General features: G+C 35.6%; 3 protein-coding genes across 3 annotated transcripts; 2 read left to right on the forward strand and 1 right to left on the reverse strand.

Annotated features, from left to right (window-relative positions):
- Positions 1-2,072: 2,072 nt before the first annotated feature.
- Positions 2,073-8,827, forward strand: LOC120331310 (P-selectin-like). Its single transcript, XM_078113466.1, has 7 exons — positions 2,073-2,250; positions 2,659-2,750; positions 2,978-3,070; positions 3,944-4,052; positions 4,760-7,081; positions 7,577-7,737; positions 8,108-8,827. The coding sequence occupies exons 1-7, from the start codon at positions 2,184-2,186 to the stop codon at positions 8,291-8,293; spliced, it is 3,030 nt and encodes a 1,009-aa protein (XP_077969592.1). The 5' UTR covers positions 2,073-2,183; the 3' UTR covers positions 8,294-8,827.
- A 2,426-nt stretch (positions 8,828-11,253) lies between these two features.
- LOC120330671 (store-operated calcium entry regulator STIMATE-like) lies at positions 11,254-18,571 on the reverse strand. The gene is made up of 5 exons (XM_039397553.2): positions 18,391-18,571; positions 17,592-17,699; positions 16,050-16,190; positions 15,420-15,548; positions 11,254-14,310 (listed from the first exon to the last, which is right to left on the reverse strand). The coding sequence occupies exons 1-5, from the start codon at positions 18,493-18,495 to the stop codon at positions 13,714-13,716; spliced, it is 1,080 nt and encodes a 359-aa protein (XP_039253487.2). The 5' UTR covers positions 18,496-18,571; the 3' UTR covers positions 11,254-13,713.
- A 3,274-nt stretch (positions 18,572-21,845) lies between these two features.
- On the forward strand, positions 21,846-24,713 carry LOC120330672 (uncharacterized). Its single transcript, XM_039397554.2, has 3 exons — positions 21,846-22,565; positions 22,902-23,042; positions 24,201-24,713. Exons 1-3 carry the CDS (start codon positions 21,912-21,914, stop codon positions 24,315-24,317), a joined length of 912 nt encoding a protein of 303 aa, XP_039253488.2. The 5' UTR covers positions 21,846-21,911; the 3' UTR covers positions 24,318-24,713.
- Positions 24,714-24,941: the final 228 nt, after the last annotated feature.

Below are 24,941 nucleotides of genomic sequence, written 5' to 3' on the forward strand. Positions count from 1 at the left end.
TTGTACATATATACGATTGTAACGCCACTGACATCTGCGAGTTGTACTTTTCTCCTAAAAGAACCGTAATTTTCAATATTTTATCGTTTTATTTCTAACATTTGTTTCTCTCCGGAAATAGCTAGATCATTTATGGAACGATAACAGGCGAACAGCACGACATGGTTACCGCTGATTACGGATTAATCACTGTTAGAGGATTAGCAAGTATATGCTTGAAATAGGACGTGGTAAACATTCACTAAACGACGTCTGGCACTGGAAGGCAAGCTACACGCGCAACACTGGAATTTATTCAGCTGACTTTCGCTGACATTTTTTTGTTCTTACGGCGTCGTGAATTTGTAGTTTTGGCGCCTAGTTTTAATTTCACCGTAGAGAAAATAGATTGAACAGTCTCGTGGCAAAACAGAACGAAAAAGTTGAATTTCTCGTCGAATCCGCCACCAGTCTGCGCTTGACTATCGCGTGACGTATGATATCCCGGACTCGGGTAAAATCATCAAAGACTCGGGCCGAATCCGAGTATCAAATTACGAGAGATTCGGCCACGAATCCGAGCACGAGTCCGAATCTTGTCGCATCCCTAGGGAACATATATATATATATATATATAACACTACAAGATAAGCTTCTTCGATCTAACAAGTTTGTTCTCTATGAAATTCTTGACATTTAGAAAAGCCAATCCAAAGCACCGATAGTTCAATATTGAAACTGACATTATTTTCATTACTCGATGCCATGAGTCATCGACACAATTATTATACTGCTTCCGTATTTTGTGCATTTTATACGTCCGATTTCATATTTGCTACAAAAATAGCATTATGATAATTTTGAATATTTCGCAACGATTGAAATATGGATAAAATGAGAAAATGTCTTCAAAGCAGTAGATCTTGTGATAAAATCACAATTCGAATAAGTTTTAAGCCGCATCCTGCGATTAATTTATACCGCGTCACCACAGGTGTTTCTGGTATGCCCAAAACGCTTCAATAGTCACAAACAATAAGAAACACAGATGCAGAATCATCGACGTGGTAACAGGCAGAAATAGCAAAAGCAGAATTGATAAACTTGATCATTTCGTAATTATCTACTATCAGTGAATTCAGCTACATATAGTTTTGCTCTAATTACACCAGTGGGTAGTTGTGTGTTAGAGGCCCTTTCAAGTCTGCTGTCTAGCATGATATAATTAATAGGCAGATTATTCACAATATAAATATAATTGGAAAAACCAATAGTGAACACGGTCACGAAAGTTTCATTAAAAAGTAAAGTTGAAAAGTTTACTAGTGGGATCGAGTTACTTTCCAGTTGCAAGTTGAACTGCTATTCAGTCTCTGCATAAGATATTACTCCAACTCTATGATAAATTATATAGTTAGATATTTCATCTCCGTACTCCTCGAACCGACGTTGAATGTTTTCCAGCTGATGTAGCCAAAAGGTCAGACATCATATCGATTATCAAATTGATCTCTGAATGCGATTGTCATGATCAAATATCACTAGTTATATGTTAGAAGACAGCCAGAATAGTTGGCCCGTCTAGACTAGACTTTTTGGCCAGGGACTTGGGAATTTTTCGTTTTTTAAGTACATGATAATTTAATTTAAGGTTTAAACTTTTTCTAAATATTTGTAGTGGCTGGCAATTGTTAGAAAATATAACAAAATAGTTAGATAATATGACAAAAACAGTGTGCGAGAACAAATAATAAGATAAAAGTCAACGAACTTTTGTTGCTGTACGAAAAATCAGATGTTGAGATTACTCACTGCGGCTACTAAACAACTAAAATTATTGGTGATTAAATAAAGATATAAAACGTTATAAGATTACGTAATTAATCACTCTAAAAAACCAGTTTCTAAATTTAGGTTTGACGAAGCGATAAAGAAAGATTGAGGCAACGAGTAATTGATATACATACGGTCGTCAGAAAATATGCAGAAATTGCGCAAGTAACCAAGTTAGCAAATAGGACGAATTGATGATCTGAGTTACTGAAATATTTATTGAAAGCAATCTTATCTAACTGCATTTTCAGACTAAACACCCGATAATAATGGCTACGTAAATCTCGGAACCTAAGATTCATAGTTTTTCAAACCTCATTCCAACGGTTTAGTGTGTTCAGCATCAAATTTTCAAAAACATTAGAGTCGGCATGAATATTTTTCTGTCAGTTTTCGTCAGCTTGCTGGTCGTCTATTTAAATGTCAGCTTGGTTCAAGGTGAGAACTTTTTTCATCCATATTTTTAGTTAATTCTCTAAGCCACATGCTTGGGTAACTAATATTTGGCTTTATAGTCTTCATTACAACATTGATTTAACACTAGAATCGTCTAGAAATATCTTGATTGAGATATCTTTTGAACATTTCATGCCCATTCATTTGTAGTGTCGGCTTAAATGCGAATTTTTTTTAAAAAGCATCGTTTCAGCGCAGTTTTTAGGGGGTCGGCTTATACGGTACTAATTGACAGTCCCCGACAAAGCCATCAATGACGGTTGTTGGCCATTGCTAATTCATGCATGTAATCATGATTGTTGTATGACGAACTTTATATATATATATGATAAATTAAACCATACCTGGAGTTGACTGGTTGAGCAATAACTTTTTTTACGCAATACCCAGGTATCAAATGCTGGACATGCGATGGAAAAAACAGTTTAAAGGAATGTCATGCACAGTACGGGAAAATGTTGGAATGCTCCCAACCAGACCATGTAAGGCATTTCATTGTATGAAGCAAAGGTATACCAATGAAAAAAATCTAAATCCTGTTAGTATTTGATATCAAATATTTAAATATACGTGGATTAGGCTTTAAATAGTAAAGTTCCAGATATCTAGTCCAAGACACAAGTGTTCAAACCAGTAATAAAAATGTTGCCTATAGTAAAAGAAATAGTCGAACAAATATTTGATTACCACAGCGATTTTATTTTCACAGGTCTGTCAAAACGATTATCGAACTGTGAGAGGTAAACCACTTATTATAAAGGGATGTAAACAAGAACGAGCTTGCATAACAGAAGTCAAACAGGTATCGTGTTTATGTTAATATTCAATAATGTATTGTTAATTTGCTCTTAGAAACAAGAATATCATTACCTCTTCCCAGGAATTAGAGAGTGCATCATAAATATACCTCATATATGAAATTATTATGATTTTAATTCATCACACTAATACTATCTCGATCAAGCATGCTTCCCACGCGGATCCATTATCTTTGCAGCCACGCGCATTTGCTAACACGTAGATTTGCATCCATAGACGACATTGCTACAAACAGGTTGCAAATGTCCATGGATACTAATGTTCATGGATGCATATGTCCGTGAGTGCAAATGTTTATGGATGCAAATGTTCATGGGTGTAAATCTCAGTAAGTGCAACTGTTTATGGGTACAAACGGCCATGGCTGCCAATGTACCTATGAGTGTAGATTTCAAGGGCGCCAATGTAGACGGTTGCAAATTCTACAGGGGCAAATACCCATGGACGCAAACATTCATTGGGACAAAGTTCTACGGTTTAAAACTGCGCGGGTGCTAAAATCTGCGTATGCAATGGTATGCGGGTTCAAACGTCCTGGGTACAGTTTATTAGTGCTCATATACGGGTGCAAATGTACGTGGGTGCAAACGTGCTATCACTGTCACCCACATCTGAAGTAGGAAGTAAATAATATGAAAAGACATGTAGTTCTGTAGTACCATCTGGATCAAAAAGAGTTTAATCCATCCATATTTGAAAGCATATCTAAGTTTTACGATGTTTCTATCATGCTCACTGCAATCACATATCAAACGATAAATGTTTGGTTTTCGCAGCAACTGGTAAGTTCACCGTATGATAAATACATTAGAAATGTTCGTTTCAAAACACTCACATAGATATATTGGAAATCTAGAACAAAAATGACAATCAATGTGGAAGAGTCAGATTGTTGAAAAATCTTGTTTGCAGATGTTGTTGCTCATTCTCAGGATGTAATTCCAAAGAATCCGGATGTCTACCACGTAAGAATGTATATCGAACATAAATATAGTAGCCATCGGGGCTACTTGATGCAATCAAAATATATTATAAACACGACTACCGATATGATCAAATACAAATTCACTCTTCAGGCTAACTATGTAATTAATGTATGAAAAGAATTTGAGAAAATAATTTCTTGAAAATTGTTGAACACCACGGTAATATTGATGAATAGTTCGTAGAACAGTGGCCGGCAAACAGTGGGCCGCCGAGCATTTTCTGATGGGCCTCTATTATATTTCAAATATGGTCAATGATATCCAAAAAAGTTCTATAAATCCAGCATTACATATAATTTTTTTTGCCAAATGGCTATTTATTCATATATCAAAGAATCATACATTACGTTCATTTTAACTATAGTACCAGCATTGCAACTATTCTCGCCTCTTCATTCCAGCGTATCTGGTTATTTTATTGGGTCATCAAAATAGCGCGTGCGAACGACGCGTATCGGATTAATTTCAAATTACATGTCTCTTAACAAGTTTATTACGTGGTTAAATTTATAATTCTCAAAGAAATCTTGGCCGAAGCAAGCTAGGCTGTCACCAAAGTAATGGTTGTTGGGCCTTGAAACCTTTTCCATTCTACTATTTGGGCCTCACTTGGAAATCTTTGCGACCACTGTCGTAGACGAAGGTACAGTGATTAAGAAATCTATCTAGTGTTTTTATACTTCCAGCACCCGCTCCATGTAAACGAATACAATCAATAAGAAATGGTAGAACATATTGTCCACACGGAGAAATTAAATTTGGCACGCAGTGTTCCTTTAGTTGTAACAACGGTTTTGAACTAGTCGGAAAAAAGACAGCAACTTGTAGACCTCTCGGCAAAGGAAGTAAAAAAGGAAAGTGGATACCCGAAGAACTACCATTCTGTAAGAAAATAATAATCAAATGTGAACCTCCAAGAACAGCTCCTGAAAGCGGTTTTCTATCCTGTAAAAACTCCAAAGAATACGCAAAGTTTGATGGTTTCAACTACGCGGGCTCCACCTGTACTTACGCCTGTGAGCAAAATTATTACGTTGCAGGAAAGAGAATAACACAATGCGAGTTTAATCGAGACTGGAACAATCCTCCTCCAACATGTAAAGTGGGAATTTGCGAACCAGAGAAGGAAGATCCGAATCGTATTGAAAAATGCACGAATGGAAATATGTTTGGAAGTTCGTGCACATTTGAATGCAAAGAAGGATTCAACCTCATCGGACATAAAAAATCAGATTGTGCCCAAATTGGTTACAGCGAAAAAGGCTTTTGGACGAAAAGGTTCCCGCGTTGTGCGAAGATAATTTGTTTCCCAGAGTACACAAAATTTACTCAAGGCACGGTAAAGTGCAGCGACAATAACTTCAAGGACAGCGTTTGTACATTCACCTGCAATTTCGGATATGATATCACCGAAACAGAAAAACCGTTTAAAGAAATAATATGTCAGGACGACGATACTGCGGACACAAAGGGACAGTGGTCTGGCAATCCACCAGTATGTGAGCAAATTACTTGCAAGCCTGCACTGCATGATCCCCAAAACGGGCAAGTTGCGTGTTCAAACAAGAATAATATTGGAAGCAATTGTACCTTTTCTTGTAATGAAGGTTACGATTTGGATGGCACTGTGGAATCTTCCATTGAATCACTATGCAGAGATGATGGGGACGGGGACGAAGTGGGAGAATGGACAGTTCCTGAAGCAACGTGCAGTCCAATCACTTGTAAACCTGCAGCATCAAACCCCAGTGATGGATATGTGAGGTGCACAAACAGAAATTTCCATAAAAGCACATGCTCTTATGAATGTGAGGATGATTACGACTTGGACGATACCAATGATTTGGTCGCTTTAAGAACCTGTGAGGATAGCGGAAAAGGCGTGGCAGAGGGTGAATGGAGCGGTAAACCTCCCACGTGTTCCACCATAATATGTGAACCTTTGCCAGAGTTTCGTGATGGTTTCCGATTTTGTTCAATGCAGGGGGGCTTGAGTGGCGCCTTTTGCGTGATGTCTTGCAACGACGGATATGAAGCGATAGGAAAGACGTACATCAGTTGCTCGAATTTGAAAAGAGACGGAGATGCAGTAGGTGAATGGAGCGATACACCAGCTGTATGTGAATTAAGTTACTGTGAGCCACCGAAATACGACGCATCGACTGTGGTACAAAATTGCAAGGCACCAAAAGGCTATGCCATCGATGAATACAGAGTAGGAACGGTATGCGAATACAAATGTATTAACGAAGGTTACTACATGGTACCAAACACTGGCGATGAAGTCGTCCTTCAAGGTTTTATAAGAGACAGGTGCAATGTAAATAAAAAATGGTCGAACCGCCCGCCTCGATGTTTTCCTAAAACTTGCTTGCCTCCCATAACTACACTTGAGAATGGTCATACGCCTAAATGCACCAATGGTAACACTTTCAACTCCAGGTGTCGTTTTGAATGCTTGGCAAAATACGGGCTAACGCATGAAAATCCTTTAGTATGCCGAGCTGATGATGACAATGATCAGTATGGTAAATGGAGTGAAGAAATACCCAAATGTGAGAGGAATGAATGTGATGAGTTTGGAATTATTAATAACGGAAAATTGAACTGTTCTAACGGACTAAAAATCGGTTCTACGTGTGATTTGACATGTATTGACAAATACACACAGAAAAGATATGAGCAAATAACTTGTATGCCGAGTGCTGAATGGAGCCAAACAAAATTCGTCTGCTGTGTGCGTTGCCTTTTCAACAAGCGGCTCAATATTTTGACCATGTTTGATTCAACAGCCTTTACAACGCAGAAGGATTGGCAATACATTGTTCAACTGATGGAGAAAACCATTAATAGAATGCTGTACTTCCGTCTGGATGTCGGATTCGGAGCAGCTCGATACGCTGAAGTGGTTGACACTGAAAGCGCGGTTGAAAAAGTAAGAATGAGATACACCGAGCATTTCATCCCAGTGGCAGAACAAATCAAGAACATGCCGATAACTGGGAGAGGTAGCTATTAAACTATCAACTCAATTATAATTCACATTTGACTTAATCTCCCCCCTGCATGTGGAAATGGCTAGTTAATGGTATTTATAATTCGTATGAACGCCGAACGTATTGAAAATAAAAAAGTTTCAAGACGACATGAACAGAAATGTTACAGTAAGATGTCTCGGTGCACTGTCGCCAACTCTCTAAACTAAATCATCATTGTATATTTTGAAACAAGAATTACAAGTTACACATAGGTTGCCAAAACGAATGATTCTGATATATGAATTTCTCAGGTGTACAGCAAAGCAACAATTCAATTTCAATAGTAATAGAACGGTGTAAACTATATTATATTCTTGGATGATCACTCATAAAACATATACAAATGTTGATATCAGATCAAATTCAGATATCTGTTATCTCAAAAAACGCCATCAAATATGGCTTTGCTTGAATTTTGTTTTTTAAGAAATGTAATAAATAAAATAGCTACAAAATTTCTTTCAGAGGCAAATTTAGGAGCGGCACTGACATACGCCAACGATGTTTACTTTAAAACTACCGATAGAAGACGTGAACAATTTCTTATCTTGTTCACATCAGGATCGGGTATAATGAATAACGCAGTTGTCGAGCAAGCGAAGATTATCAGACAGAGGGGAATAAACGTAAGTAAATTTAGATAGCCTGATGACAGCATGGTTTTACTGATTTCAAGATGTTTATGTATTCAGTTATTTTTCATACAAGTAGTACGTTCTTGGCAAAAATCCACAGCATGACTTGGGATGTCCAGACAACTAAACGTTTTCAGGCCAATAGATATTTCACGTTTTTTCTGAACTTAAATATTTTCCGGTCATGTTTCTGAGTGTCTATTAGATGAACGGAAATTCCTGAAAATGGCAACTGCTTAGTTTCTGTAGAGGTATCTACTAATATCTGATACTTTTCCTGAACTTCAAATAAAATATTCTGAAAATTTGATCTTTAGGGTTATGTATCATTGTAAAGACCTTAATTGTTTAATGTTTATAGATATTGGTGGTAGCCTTCAACGCAAATAAGAGTGCAAGCAAGACACTATTGGATATTTCTGGTCTTGAACGAAATATGATATCTGCGTCGAATCTAGAAGACTTGGCACGTTTGTCAGAACAAATCAGTGTAATATCAATGACGACCGGATGCACATCAGCTAGCAAATCACAACCGTGCTCTTAGTTTTTATGCAATAGACAACAAATGATAGTGTTATTTGTACTTTTATTACTATTATTCAATATCCTAGACAAAAGAGCTTCATAGCATTAAAAAACGATCGAACCACCAGAATCACTATTGCTGCGAGTACCTGTTCTTGGCATCACCGAAATCGTATTGGTAAAAAACATGTCACATATTTTTCTCGTTTTATGTTGGTCATATATAATACTAAAACCGTTTCAATAACCAATGCCGCGAGTATGTGTAATAAATTGTAAAAGTCAATTTATACGGCGTACCATTTTTGACTATTGCCTGATCTCAATTAATGGCTATGATAATTTCAAAATATAATCAAACAGACGAAATGCTGGTCTACTTCAATGTTGTTGTGACTGAATAGCTTAAATATATTAAATGCAGATGTTCTATAACACGGGAAGAAAATAGAATCCCCGTGGACGTTGATTGCAATAGATATATATCACTGAAATGGCAATATTAAAATACTTATACTGAGTAGCATCATGTATCTAGGGCAGGGGTTCCCAAACCAGGGGTCGCGGCCCCAAATTGGGTCGAAGTGATAAGTAGGTAGGGTCGCAAACAGGTCATGGGGTCGCTGAGATATAGTAGAGGATGGATGTGCAAAACATCTAAGATTTGACAAACCATGTTAAATTTAGCAGTTTGTACCATGGCATACTGTAAAATAGGTCCATTGGCATTGCTCTATGCTTATGCTATACATAGAGAATGTAGGTGCTTATTGTGACATCACTGTTTGGTTTTAGTTTATTTTACTTAATACCACCACATGACCAAACTCAAAAGTCCAGTGAAAGAAGCTTCAGAAGTTTCATTAAAAATTTATATATCGACCTGGGGTCGCACTGGACACTTGAAAGTTGTCTTTGGGGTCGTCCTGGAAAAAGCTTGAGAACCCTGGATTCAGGGCATGTATCATCTAATGGCGTATCTAGGGCATGTCAGCCATGGCTAGTGCCATGGGCGCCGTTTGGACAGGGCGCTAAAAGTCTCAATCGTAAATATTTGAAACTGGATTTTTACTCATTAATACCGTACAAGTATCAAATTTCATTTGCTAAAATTGTGAGTCAACGGCCAGGCGGAGCATTTTTAAACTTTGCCAGGGCGAAATTTACGTAGATACGCCACTGTGAATCCTTCACGTCATATATATACTGCAAACACCTTTTTTATTTACCTTGTTGAAAGAGACGTTAGGATGGAACGTGTGGTGCATCACGGCTACTAAACTGCCTGCCAGTGTAGAAAAGGATGAAATATTGTAATTTACCAGTTTAGCATCCCAGGTGCACGGGCTCAGACGATGGAAGAAGCTCGAACCTTACAAACCTATACCAGAAATAATCAACGCCGCTAGATCTTCTACGGCAGGGATGTGCGTGTTGCCTTTGTCAACACTTGAATTTTTCTCCATCAGGCACAAAATCCCAATTTCAGAGTTTACGGCAAAAAAGCGCTCACGTGGGTAAAAGTACATGGTTTATGCCCTTTTCGCCGCGCTAAATCTTGCATTATGATAATTTCCTAATTCGACGTGTACATGGAAAAACTAAATTGTTTGTGTGGCCCAGCTTGATGTCTGAAGTTGGTTGCATATTCAACTGACAAAAATGTCGCACAGCCATGTTCTAGAACTCAGGGCAGGGTGGTCCAAACTGCGTCCCGCCGACACATTCCGTGCGGCCCGCAGAACAGTTTTAGCGTACACTACTAAACCATCGGCAGATATTTGTATTAATTAGCAAAACATTTTTGGTTTATTTTTTAACTATTCCAACTGGGAATAGTCCTTTTCCTAATCCCGATGTAGGGATTGATATTTGTTAAAATCACGAAATTTTATTTTTCATCTATAAAAGTCAAGACGGTGGCTAGATGGGAAAGACGTCCTGTGATCAGTAGAGGCCAAAGCGAGATTGAATTGTCCTGTGCAGACAGGACCAAGCCGATGAGATGAGCTCGCGTCGCGCGATCCAATTTTTATATATATTTGGGTCCAAGGTCCAACTTAGACGAACTTGGTTGTTTTTTGACGGTAGCGCTAGGCCTGCACAAGCTACAAGTAATAAATTCATCATACAATAATTATAGAAAAAAAGGTGACCGAAGTAAACTGAGAGTAAACGTATTTCCTTGCCCACAACAAGAATATAATTTAAAGTGAAATTACAAAACCAAACACGAGAAAAGATACCGAAAATACCACGATATTTCTCGGGAAGCAATTTTAAAATAATATTTATCTTCCTCAAAAAACGAATTAGAACTGTACACTCTCATTCTTAAATATAATTAGTATATAGTATATATATACTAAACTAGCGATGTTTTGATCACTTTTGGGTTTTCTCCGACTGAGGCCGCGAGTCCTCCTCAAAAGTTCTTGCGGCCCTTCAACCGCAACCTTGGACCACCCTGATCTAGGTTATCTCACATAGGAAAATAAAACATAATTTTCTCACCATCGATTACGATCTTTTGCTTTTAATAATCATCCTGAGCTGCAACTGGAGATCAATCTGTCAATAGGCACCCAAGCCAATACTGTACCTTCGGTGGCCTGAAAATGCATATTCTGATCAATTAATGCATATTACTGACAAAATACACTTCACACAATAAAATAAGCATTTCTGTACTTGGAAACACAAAAACTCGAGATTCTAAAACTTAGCTTACTTTCATGCCTGGAGGCTCGCTATCTTGCTCATCTACTCAACACATTCTTTACTATACAAAATCATAAAAATATAGCATTCTTCAACCCTTGTGTAATATTCTAACAATGCATTCAACCTCTTACATACAACTATAGCATGGAACTATGAAACTACACAACTGCATACAATTTATCGGTAATCTACAACATAATGAAGAAGACGTTAAACATACATCTGAAAAATATGAAATTTGAAAATTGATCAGTATAAGAACGTAAAGTATCCACTATATTTTTATTGATAAATATTGTATTGTGCAAACAAAAAAGGCACATTGACTCAAAAATGCTTCAGCTAAACCAAAATATTATGTACATATGCAGCAGTAAAAATATGACATACGCCAAAGAAAAGCAATCAAATAAAAACCTCCACAGAATTTAACACCAGATTACACAGACAATGAAATGTGAAGTGATGAAAGCTAAGGAACAACAACAGGAACATAAAAATATTCAGAAACACAAAATGCAAAAATAAAATGCTAAAATACGAGCTATTAATAGGACAAATAGTTGGTATGTTTATATTCAGTAAGAGTCCTACTGCTAGAAATTTTACTTTAGCACATTACAAAAAAGAACAAATGCTTCTTTATTCATTAAATTGTCACAAGCATATAAATATTATAGCAAGCTTTACATTGCACTGCACGAGCATATTGCACCTAAAATCAGCTACGCTTACCCAATATGCAAATCTTAGTTACAATAAAAATATTTAATTAGGGAAACCTAACTTGTCATAGATGTTAAATTCAATTAACATAATTTCACCTAAAAATCTTAACAATGTTGGATGTATGCTTTATTCTTAGGCTGAAACATCACTTGCATACTTACTTCAAGACACATCAAAAAGGCACAGAAAAAGCAGAATCAATTTGCCTCAGGCGATAACAAGGGCCCATTTTTGAGTTACACAAAGCTAAATATGCACACGCACTAACAAAAAAGCGTGTTTAATTTACTTTACCAAATCTAAATGTCAAAATGAACACCACTATATTGGTCTCCGAAACATTACAATAAATTTACAGAATTATCCTTGAATAACCAGCCACATTTGCAACCTCTCAAAATGGTGACATAATAAAAATAATGATAGAGTTCATTTCAAAAATTGTACAATCAAATGCAATTTAATGTAATAGATCAATATATTAGTACAGAAATTATATAAAATATATATTGAAAGCATTTAGGCCCAATATATTTAAATATATATACACGTATATATCAATCCCAGGTGCAGACAACCAGAACTAGAACACAGAGTAAGACATTATCAATCATTTTCTGTGGCTGGTATATGAAGGTAAGTTTCAGCAAGATGTTAACCTCATTTGCTGTCTTTTACCTTTCTTGGGATAAGCAAATCCTATCATATTTCAAATATTAACAGAATTCATTTTATAAATTCTACACTCTACAGTAAATTTCTATCAAAGATACAAAAATATACAACTACAGAAATCATACATATTGAAACAGATTTAGTATCAACATAAGATGCACTTTGTACAATTTTCCTGTTTTTTCCAAATAAAGAAAATTAGGTACAGCGAGAAAATTCAAGATAGGTTAATGTATACACAATTCAAGTAGGTAAATATGGTCAGAAAAACTTCCGACCGTAACTGCAACACGCCAGTATTAAATTGGAAAGCCAAATCAAATTCGGAAAAAAAAATGTGAAAAAGAATGTTTGGTTCAGCAATTACGATAACTAAAAAGCTTCACAAATAGGTTCAAATATATATGCTTCCAGTCATACATCCAGGACTGGGAGCCATGCCATGTTTCCTAGCAGCCGAAGCTGGATCCAAGCTTATCATATCAAATGAAACTGAAGCTGAAGCCACCGGGAATTTTGGTGGCTTCCCCGCTTATATCAAATTTTAAAATTTCCTAATACGATAGAAATACCCCTTTCAGTTTATACTACTTTTCTTTCAAGTTTTAGTACTTTAGTACTTCGAGTCCCACTGCTTTAAAACTGCATTTATGTTTCACGGTAGTCATACCAAAATACATCAATGGCTAGGGAGATGGAGCCAAAGCAACAGTTGAATATAGTGTGGCTCCAGAGCTTGAGCCAACACCAGTGTAACTCCAAACCATCCCTATGGTCCAGATATATCACCAAGAAAGATTGGGAGGTCTTAATTAGATTCCCCACAACTGAGATCATGATATTTACTTCGTGAGACAAAAATGGAATTCTGCCATTTTTCCGATAAATGAAGTCACTCTAATATATTCGCTTTAAATGTAAACAAGATCGATAGATGGTTTAGATGTAACTGGACAACTGATTGGTCATGAAGAAAATGTGATAAAAAGTAAGAATAATATTTAATGAAAGATATCCACATCATTTAGTCTTCTATGATAGCAAAAAAGGAAAAAAAAATGAGACATGGTTGAGGTGCTAGGCGAATAAAAAAAGAAAACTTCCATCAAAATACATGAATAGAGAACGACAATCATATATTTGATTTCAGCTATCAGTAATAAATTATTTAATTATTATTTAAAACTTGTTTTTCATTAGACATTTCACGATTGACAAAATGGGCAAAGTATCAATTTCAAGCTTTCCTAGGAAGCACTGGAATATATTTGAAAATGGTAGAATAAAAAAGAATTGGAAAATGTACTAAACTTACAGTCGTTTCACACTATTCGTAAGAAGCGTATACTTCTTTATAGCATTGTCTGAATTATCAGAATCTAAAGAATTCTCCTGACTATAAGATGGATTACCATTAGATAGAACATCTTTGATACTGGAACCTCGAGGGATCTCTGTTTCCTCTTGAAGTAAAAGCAAAGTTTCATCATTTTCTCTTGTATCCAAATAACTATCACCAGAATTTTTGCCATCTTTGACACTGGTTGATGATAATTTATGGTAACGGACTGCTGAGTTACGAGACCCACCTCTTTTGGTTCCAAACTCCTCACCACTATCGAAACTGTCTGATCGCATAGCGATACTGTAAGACACTTTAATGTCTTTGTCTGAGCCTTTCGACCCAAGTGTTAATGTTTTATGAATGTCAGAAACTGAACTACCATAAAAACGTTTTGTTTTCCGCATTAGAAAGTTGTCGATAACCCAAAACATTATTGTGTTAACTAAAAATGGTATGACAAGCATTACCAGAATAACTTCTACATGAGGGTCTTTTATCCAGCTAAGCATGTACTTCCTAACTTCCTGCCAAAAGCTTGGCATCACCATCAAGCCAACTAGTACCTGTAAATATATATATAACAATAAAAATACAATAACCCCTGACTATATTTCATAAATAACACTAAATTACAGTTGCTATCATGCAATGCAATGTTAAATAATAGTATAATATAGTAATAATAAAAATAGATTCTGTTCTGGTGAAGGGGAGGTTTGGATAAGTATAGGTTTTGATATCAATCTGAAAAGCTTATTGTATCACAAAAAAGTAGTGGGCTCATGAAACATGCTTGGTTCGGTTTGAAAGCAGCAAATATTGCAGGGAAAAATAAAATAAAATGGCAAATGCCTTACAATTCGGCATTTGAATCCCACAGAATAATATAAAAGCTGTTAAGAGCAAGGTTAAACAGATATTTTTGTATAATACTACCAAAATAATCTATAACCTGTATCAATGAATCATTTTAAGCAAATACACTTGGTTGGTTCAGTTCAAACCAAACACTTGATAACATTTCTTAGTAAAACAACACCATATTACAATAGTTTCCACTGGCCACAGTGGTAAAAGGGTTATTAAACTCTAACATTGATTTCCCTGCTCAGCATAAAAAGCTACTTATTGAACCAACCCCATTGAATGGGTTTGAAAAGTATAAGTGCCAATGAGAAGTGGTCATAACAACACATTATTCATACATAACCATTCCCAGATTATTATGTATAATCTTTTGTGTTCCGGATGCCGTGATATTCACTTGTTGCCTACCGGTATAATGTTTTATTATAAATATTTAGCTTAAAACAAGGTATGAATTGTTTGCTTATTCATCAACCCTACTTTATGCTGCAATACGTCATCATTGACACCTACTAAGGTCAAAATATCACAAAATAATAAAAATTGGAAGTTGACAAACATGTCATGTTTAAAAGGATTTTATTCCCTATATATTCAAATTTCCTGTCTATTCTGGGTAAAAATAGATAGGCTATTTTGTCTAAATTGTCACTTAAGTGAAGCTTATATTATCTAAATTTACCATAGCTTTTCATTTCCGCAAAGGTATTTGTTATACATTCCAAATTTGTTATTTCAATCGTGATTAATTCAGCAGCGAAATTAACATATTTTCTTGATTATAAAAATGAGACAATGAAATTACCTTTTCAATGACCATCACAATGAGATAAAGAGCACACTGTCCAATCCATGCACTGCATTTTGGTGGATCCCCATATTCTCCAAAGTAAAGAGATGTGCAATTGAAAGAACGAACAATGTACTTGATGAACTGCAAAATATATTTGCAAAAAAAAAATTACTAATAATAAACCTATTATGCCATTGAAAAATTTAAAATATACAGTAAATGATTGAGTGTTGAGTCACAAGATGAAATCGAAACAGGACTGAAATGTAACACAAATTTTGTTTTATTTACGCAATATTATTGTTTGATAACAGGTTAAGTTTTAAAAAGGACTAATCGGTAAAAATAAAAATTATTTCAATTGTGATACATAAGAGGACAAGACTAATAATAGTTACGAAACTTTGTAAAAAATTATTGTACTTTATTCTTTATTTTTATCAAAAAATTGATTTCTACTTTATATGGGAGCGCTAAAATTCCTTTCAAATTTAGCATGAAATTATACAAACATTTGTTTTATATTAATACTGTCTGAAATCAAAAACTATATTAGGTACTCGCTCCAACCTTTTGTTATTAGGTATCATGAGTCATGACTGACAATGTAATTGTAATTGACATTAAAGGATAAATACTCACTTTCAAACCAAGGTAAATAAGCAGCAACCCAACTGTAGAATCAAGTATGAAGCTGATTAGATACCAAGTGCATGGGTCATCAGCAGATAATGCATCAGCGAGAAAGACATTTGCAAAATGAATAAACAACGTTCCAAGTCCCTGTATATAAACAAGAATACTTTACAGTGTTCAAAAAAGTAAGTTATGAATGAAAATAATAGGATGTAGATTTAGAGCGTGACAATAAATAATATTTATTTTTTGAATAGTCAAATTTCCCATGCAATATGATATCATCTCTTTGGATAGCTATGATAGAATTTAGTTATAGCACAACGTTACATGAGTTTGTGTCCTATAGATATGATGAAACGAAAGTTCAAAAAACATTAAATGAATCATAGGACAAGCTTCGTTATATATCTGTATAAGAATAGGCATAGTAAAATATTAGTTGAAAGGAAATTGAGAATATAATATACGATTTCTATGAAAATTATGGAAATAATTTGCCACTAGTTCTGACAGAAATTGAAATGAAAAACTTAATAGGAATAAGAATCAAGATGCCTTGGAATGGAATTCTATTATTTAGGAAACAGAAAATCAAGAAGTGATTTATTGACTTTTTAATCCAGGAAGACCTAATGAATGGCCGTATTATTAAGGGTCACACTCACCAATTCAACAAAATTTATCCAGGTAAATACTATTAATACTGGTGCTTTGATACTGCTATAAAAATTATACTTTCAATCATTGGGAAACAATGAATAATCACAACATATTATAATCTATCCAATTCATGCAAAGTAAACCAAATCAACTATTTACGGGTGTCAAATTCGAAAAAAAAAAATTCCATTGAGTAAAAGTTTCCTTCTTCAAGCTTTAGAAAGTTTCCCTCACGTTACCAACTCGAATTGTTAAAAGTCAGTATACAAGACAACTCTTAATAATGAGTCAGTGGTTGCCAGCAACTCTTCTACCACTACTCTTCCCACTCTATTAAATAAAAAGGGTTCAGGACTCTACTTTAATCAAACTTAAATGTGCATGAAACAACAAAAAACAAAACATAAAACAGTACGAATTGTACGACAAAGTTCTCCGATTCCTAGAATAGCCCCACATTAAAAGACATCAATTGTAACAGTGAGTGCGAATCAATCCCTTCTGTACTAGAAAGTGGGCCCTCATATCGGCAAACCAGGGATGCGCAATAAACTAAAAGCAGGTGCAATCTAAAAAAATCACCAGTGGATTCCTCAAAAAAAAAAATCCGATTTACCGAAATAAAAAAATTTTACCGTAACATTTAAGAGTTTTAGCAAGACACCACAATTTTGGTTCCAAGACGGCCGGCCCACACACGTGGCGATTTTAATCTAAATTATAATCGAAACAAGCATGGCGCGATCTGATGCATCTGCCGTTATGCCAGACGCCCTCATTCCAGAGACAAATAGAGAGTTTGATTTGTTGTGAACCAAATGTCAGGCCATCTTTGAGTCGGAGAACTGTGGCTTACCGTAAAAAGTTATTATGACAAACACCAACCTGTTTTGATGTATCAAAAAACCATATTGTCCATGGTCTTCTTTGTTTTCTTGGTTCCCTCAACCTTTTGAGCATTAATGTGCTGAAGGCAATTGCACCAAGAATTCCCTGGAAAATATTAGAAAAATAAAAATACTCTTGTTCAAATGTTAGGAGACTGTTATGAACTTGGCAGAATCCAATTTGTTCAACATGTGTATTCCCTAAATTCTAATTATTACTTATCGATCTTAAGATCGGTAAGTATGTTGATAGGTATTTGTCTGTTTGTTTGTCTGTTAGATATACGCGATATCTCACGAAAGCGACAAATTTTACATGTGCATTCATCATAGTTCAGAACAGAAGCCTATTGATTTTCGATGAATTATGTCGTATAATTAGCGAGTTATTAATTAATTGATGATGGGACACACGGTGTCACTATGGAGTAAGAGCGCTGTTTTGAGGAATCCTCTAACCTCCGATCGATAAGTCTTCGGTCTCCGACCGATATTCTAGTTATAAACTTGATACCTTTAAGGTTTCATCACCATACTGCCATACGTGAATATTTGCACCTCTTGCTTTAAAAAAATTTAAGCAGTCATTTATATAAAAAATTGAACTACGGTGGGTATACAAAGGCTAGGTACAAATAACAAGTCAAATATCCGAATATACTGTTAAACTTTAAAAGATCACATTTGCCAAGATTACTACAATGAAAATCATATTCAGGTAAGCTATGTTATTGCCATAACAGTGGGCTATGTATCCTTAATTAACATATTCAGTAGATTTATTTTACTAAACTAACCTGAATAAGAATGCCAAAGTTATCCATCAATTCCCCTCTCACACAATGAGTTGATGGTTCAATGTCATCCACGACATCACGTTCAACAAAACTGACTGAATCCATGTCGAATTTTTACAGGTGGATCAATTTCATATTAAAATTTATTTACAAAGAGTCTCAATACACTATAAAAAATATAAGTCAATTTACACACAGTAATTATGACACACAAATTTGAAACAAGGAATACTGGAATAATAAACATCTTGACCAAGAATGACAATCCTCATTTTGAAGTCAAATAATACCTCAAAATGAAACTTCAAAAATAAAAATTATAGACGACAGCATGATGAAATGAATGAATGATTAAGCAAGCTTTGGTCAGGAATTTAAATGTACTGAAGTTTCCAGACTGAATGCTATATTTCATATGGCAAAAAGCCATTGAGTCTTCTAAACTGGATTAAAAACCCATACTGTTGTACTGCATATAGCAAGACCAGCTGAAACAATATTACAAAAATCAATTCTCCTAGTTCTTAATAATTAAAAACCATAAATAAATAAACAATAAAATACCAGGGATTAACATTCAGACATTACACAAATGTCAAAAATCTGAAAGTTACCAGTACGTACCAAATTCTGGTATTACTGTATTACAGTATTAATCAAATACCAAATATCAGAATATGCGGATGGCAGGATGGACAACCGATTAATTACCAGTTGTGCATCTCCTAGCATGGAATATTTGTACTCTGCTCTGAGAATTCAAAAATGATGTTATATACTAAGAGCATACAGGCATGAAACGAAAAGGTTTCAATCTCCTTTTCCCTTTTTTTTTTTTTTTTTTTTTTTAAAGGTCCACGTTGTGGATTCATAACAGTTTTGTTAAAATAAATAAATGATGAAAAAATAATAATCATAGAACATACCGTATTTATTCAATTATAACGCGCACTCGTGTATAACGCGCACCTTTAAATTTTGAATGAAAATTGGTATAAAATTCTTTTTTTTTATTTTTTCTCTACTAACTACTGGTAAGCACATAAGGTAACAACTCACAGCATAAACAAACATTTATTAAAAGCACACAGTAATTCAAAACTCTTCAAAATCGGATTCAGTCTCTGATTCACCAAACAACTGTTCGATTTCTGTTTGGGTTATGTTTAAATCAGTGTCCCAATCGGCGGGAACATCACTTTCAACCTCTGAATGCTGCCCTTTATGCAGAACGTTTTTGTCTTGCCATAATAGATAATGGGTAATATATAATGGGTACCTACAGTACAGTACGATAATGGCAAATAAATATTCTCAACGCAGCGGGAATGTCAAACGCATGCTGAGCTGTCGCATGTGCGTGTGCTTGCACGAAATCGAACGCTTGCACGAATGTCAAACGCACGCTGAGCTGTAGCATGTGCGTGTGCTTGCACGAAATCGTCCTGCATTGGAATGTGCATGCGCGAGCGCACGCACGTTTCAGATGTTTAAAACCACATTTTCAATACCGGTACCGGTACCGCATTTCTCAGACCTCGTGTATAACGCGCAGCATTGATTTTTGCCTAAAATTCAGTTCAAAATTTTGCGCGTTATAATCGAATAAATACGGTAGTTACATATAATCAACAAATCTTTTTTTTCCTTCTCCAGTTTGTAGTTTACTGCATTTCTTTACAGCTTTATGCATTTATGGAACCACAAAACTGCAAATTTCAGAAATTAAAGGTTACCTTAATCAGTATTCTCATTATTCAGTGATTCTGGTGACAAGACTTTAAAACACAGTACCGGTACCTCAAGATTCTATTCTACCGTCAGACCATAATGATTCTGAGCCAGCAACTAGTGGAAATCGTTGAACTGCCACTGACCAGAATATTTTCACAAATTGAAGGTTGCCAAACCAAAATACAGTGGTAGTGGTAAAACTGGTAACTTACATGTCACTCGCCTAACTGCTGAACTGCCTAACAGACTGAAAGTATTAAATTATTTCACACACACTCACACACAAAACGGAGACAAATAAAAAAACACCAGAAATTAAGATGATCAAGTCTTCGATGACGACACCTCAGCATCAGGTATATATGGGCTTTGCTCAGCATTAGCGACTGAACGATCACGAGATGGAACTATAGAGCCAACGTATGCAGGTATACAAGGGCTTTGAATGTATGTATGACCAATGATGCCATTGGTATGACTTATCGGCATGAACGATCAAACCGTAAATATATACTAATACCAAACCTCACCTCGGTGATCGTTTCGCAACATTGCTATTCTCGTTTTCGTTTGGGTTGTTGTTGTCGTTAAAAAAAATCCCTTTTTACGAAACTAAAGCACTATATGATTACACGGGAACGCTCTCATAAAACAATTTGTAGACACTTTCATATGATATTCGGTACAATTCATTTAACATTTGGCTGAAATTGCGCTGGTGATTTGACCTTTTCGTCCATACATTTAAGCATCGTTCTTTGTTATAATGGAAGGATGCAAATGGGGCATTTGTTTGTCTTTACGTATCATTTCAAATCTCCTTGATCTAGTGAGGTAATTTGAATTTCCCAAGAACGATTCTCTAGCCTAGCAGAACGAGAGTTTTTCTATTTATCTCGTGGACAAGAAAGCAATCATATGGTCAACCACGTCCACTCATTTGTGTTGAGGAATATTAACTGGAATCGTTAGCAGGTAATATCACATATGCACGATGATCCCCCGAACCAACGATGGGTAGTTTAGCAACTTCCTTGCACATAATTATTCTGATGACATTCAATCCCTTCCAATCCATCAGTGGTACCTTGGCAAACATGTTCCCGGCGGTAGCACAAAATTGACATTTGACTTATCGGCATGAACGATCAAACCGTCGGAGTCGGAGATATAGTATCTACTATGCAACGCATATTTAACATATTTCACTGACCACTCGTACCTACCTGGAAAATTAAAATTGCAAAAAATTGCCAAACGCTAGATCAGGCATCCGTGAGATATGAATAAAGCCAAACATTGATAAAATTATTGGTGGAATATTTTGTGTGAACTAATTAAGGCAGATGCTAAATATTTTTCATTCTTTCAGTAAGTTGGTAAAACCTCATAAGTCTTAAATTAGACTGTTTGTTTGTAGGCTACTGTTATTTAATATATTATCCCTCATCTTTTATTTTGAGTTTATTTTCATGTTATAACAATACATTTGCGTGCACTTAAAATAACACAACCATATGCTGAGATAGACGCGTTCCAAATCTAACGCCACACACAATACAATAAATGGGGAAGTGACTAATTACGATGACCTCAAACAAAACTCTTATCACCATCAAACGCCTCAATCCGCAGCCTTATCAGACAGATTTCGGACGCGCTAATTGGGATCTGCAGACACTTGCTCGTGCTGCATATTGTTTTGATTTCGACATAAATATATATAACATAGTATATATATAAAATGATCGAAGCTATTCAAACCTCACAGATTCATTTGAAGCTAAATGCAAACCAAGAGTACGAACATGATAGAGTACCATAATGCAAACGGGCATCAGGAGAGGTTGTTAGGAGTTGAGTATGACACATACGCTCTTACACATAGTCACGCAACATGGCAACAGAAATACCAAAACGCAGAGAACGAATTTTTATATTTAAATCAAGAAAACATAGGATGGAGCTCACCAGAGTCACAGGTTGTAACATCTCCAGAGTTCCAAGCCGAACTTTCAAACAGCGGGGAATCGTTCAGATTCCCCGACCAGCTTCATCAGCTTCCACAGCCGTCGATTTATTCATTAGATTCCAGGCGCCTAAAAAACGACTTAATGACAGATCAGATTCATCATTTCACGGACCACACGGAATCGAACTCGGAAACTTGGAGAGCCGGATTAACTTCACAAATTGAACTATTGAATCCTATTGGACATCAGCCGTCTTCGAATGTTATGTATCACAATCACAGAATTAAAACCAACCGACGAAAACGAGAAAGGAATTCCAACATTAACAAAGCATTCGAAGTTCTTCGATCAAGAATTCCAAATCTCCCGGATGATACAAAATTGTCAAAGATAAAGATTCTTCGACTTGCATCTCGGTACATTGGGCACCTGAACAGTTTACTGAGCTCAGAAGGGGACGTTCAATTGGTAAGAAAAATTGGGTTTTAGTGTGATTTTAGATGTGATATGTAAATTTATAGTACCAAAAAGAAGTCATCGTATACTGGAGTATAAAATGGTGGGTATAGTTTGAGATCTCGATTTGATTGAATAAAAATCATGCGACATTGATTTTCGAGGAGAATGGTTATTTGGCATCAAATTTCTTTACGAAATAATACATTACATTTCACATGGTTTATAGTTACGTTGGACATTTTAATTTTTGAAGTATCTTTGCAATAGTTAAAATCGACATCAAGGTTTGGTATCAAGTTGTTAACATGTCTTTCAGTTTAAAAATACATGATCATTATTTCACAGCCTGCATTCCAAGATGATATTTTTATCCCGCCTTTAACGGGAGATGTAGAAAACGAGTACGTGGATCAGCAACAACACCATATTGAGGAATTTCAAATCGACCCACTTATCGTGCGCGTGAAGAGAAAACGAACAGATTGGGTATTTTTTTAAATTATAACATAAAACTTATATTAGCATACGTATGATTCTCAAAACAAACTTCTTATGTATATATATATATATATATTTGACACCTTATTGGAATACAACACTGAACTTCATATTCATGCAATCTGCATAATACCATTGCTGACAACAATATTGTTATTTACCAGACAGCAGAGTTTATTTTATATTATCATTGACTTGATCCGAGTACAAATAAATGCCGTTGGCATCCAAACACTTAGGCAGCGATTGGGCAAACTTGATGTAAGCCGAGCTGGCCAGAATATATATAATATAGCGGATAAGGTGACTGACGCTGTGTGCTATTGATTTTTTACCGCTCTTGTGATATGAATACATCGATATCGAACGACATTGAATATGGTTGCATTATGGCAATGAATTTAAGCATATACTGTACATTGTCTGGACCTAGGGCTAGGCATTTCGAATCGAATAGTAAATTATTCGAATCGGTTCAGAGCAAAATTTCGAATCGCTTCCATCTTGTTTCTGTTCTTTTCGCCAATGGTCGAGATAAATTACCCCAATTTTTTTTATTGAAGCCATATTTTTCAACGCAATTTTGACATATGACTCTTTGGACCTCCTGAAGTATGCGCACAAAGATGGCGCACAACCTGAACTCGGGTTGTGTACCAGGTTAGGGCTCAGGTTGTGCGACATCTTGGTGCGCATACTTCAGGAGTACCGAATCTTTTCTGTAGTGAGTTATTGATAGAATCGTGTTTTTTATTGTGTGTGAACCCTCAGCAATCTGCCTGAGTGATGTATTCTAGGTTTTCATTAATTTATGTGTCTGGAGGACTCGATACAAAAAAAAAGTTACATACAATTTTATATCTTCTAAGTACAGTATTCGGGATTCGAAAAAATTATTCGATTCTGAAATCATCAGGTACTGTATTCAAAAATGCCCAGCCCTATTCGGACCACATTTCATTACAAATTTCAGCTTGAATATTGACTACACCGACGTTTAACGATCGCAGTTCTGTTTTTGAATGAGTTTTATCGACTCTAGACGCATTTTAGAGCGACTCTTACCACGTTGTCCGCTGTTTAAACTGTTGATAATAACAGCAGCTGGTATTTATGATCTGAACAAAGTTACTTTCAACATTCCAGGGTCGGATTAGAGAGGAAATACAGCGTCACGACGACCAGAACAAAAGCAAAAGAGGAAAATTGTCGGCTTCAGAAAAATCAATCTGCAACGCATCTGCCAATCTAATGACGTATTGATCCAGCGCTGCAGTAAAAGCTTTGGTATATCATTTTTCGAGCGCGCGTTGCTATTCTCCAAGAAGTCTACAGGCCCTTGTTGCTTTGAATGGAAATATGCGGTTGCATATCTTTGCGCAAAATATTTCAAAAATTTGTATTGTATATCCACAATAGATATACTTACAAGACACTTCGACCTAGAGGCAAGGCACGTCTGTAGCGATTGTTTATTTCACCCATAAGTTTACAATATCAATTAGCGTCACTGCTTTATTTGTCCTTGTTCGATATTTTATATTTATCCCATTTCAAAATATGACGCAATTTTTTATTAGTGCTCAAAAATGCAATGAAGGAAATGTATAATTGTTCTCGTTTTCATTCACTAGAAATAAATGAATATGTGAAAATGGATTCAATTACAAATTCCTATTAAACAAAACAAAAATCCGGGGACTTAACAGAGCAAACTGTTCTTCCAGGCAGACGAGTTGAACCCCTTTTCAACTTATTAAAACCGCTTGAACAAATTTCCAGTGTTCATTGAAATGCCGGCATTTTAGGCAGCAGAATTTGAGCTTGCAGCGTGATGATCGAGTGAATATGAAAAAAAGTATTTTGAAACAAAAATACAACAAAATA

This window comes from Styela clava, chromosome 6, assembly GCF_964204865.1.
Source record: "Styela clava chromosome 6, kaStyClav1.hap1.2, whole genome shotgun sequence".
Taxonomy (NCBI): Eukaryota; Metazoa; Chordata; class Ascidiacea; order Stolidobranchia; family Styelidae; genus Styela; species Styela clava.

Bases quoted from the DNA above. Each gene is read 5' to 3' on its own strand.
- LOC120331310 (XM_078113466.1), top strand. From the start codon at position 2,184: ATGAATATTTTTCTGTCAGTTTTCGTCAGCTTGCTGGTCGTCTATTTA. The intron at 3,071-3,943 runs GTATCGTGTTTA...TTGGAAATCTAG, and splicing joins GCATAACAGAAGTCAAACAG to AACAAAAATGACAATCAATG. The intron at 4,053-4,759 runs GTAAGAATGTAT...TTATACTTCCAG, and splicing joins AGAATCCGGATGTCTACCAC to CACCCGCTCCATGTAAACGA.
- LOC120330672 (XM_039397554.2), top strand. From the start codon at position 21,912: ATGCAAACCAAGAGTACGAACATGATAGAGTACCATAATGCAAACGGG. The intron at 22,566-22,901 runs GTAAGAAAAATT...ATTATTTCACAG, and splicing joins CAGAAGGGGACGTTCAATTG to CCTGCATTCCAAGATGATAT. The intron at 23,043-24,200 runs GTATTTTTTTAA...TCAACATTCCAG, and splicing joins AGAGAAAACGAACAGATTGG to GGTCGGATTAGAGAGGAAAT.
- LOC120330671 (XM_039397553.2), bottom strand. From the start codon at position 18,495: ATGGATTCAGTCAGTTTTGTTGAACGTGATGTCGTGGATGACATTGAA. The intron at 17,700-18,390 runs GTTAGTTTAGTA...AATATTTTCCAG, and splicing joins ACTTTGGCATTCTTATTCAG to GGAATTCTTGGTGCAATTGC. The intron at 16,191-17,591 runs GTTGGTGTTTGT...GTTTATATACAG, and splicing joins TTTTTGATACATCAAAACAG to GGACTTGGAACGTTGTTTAT.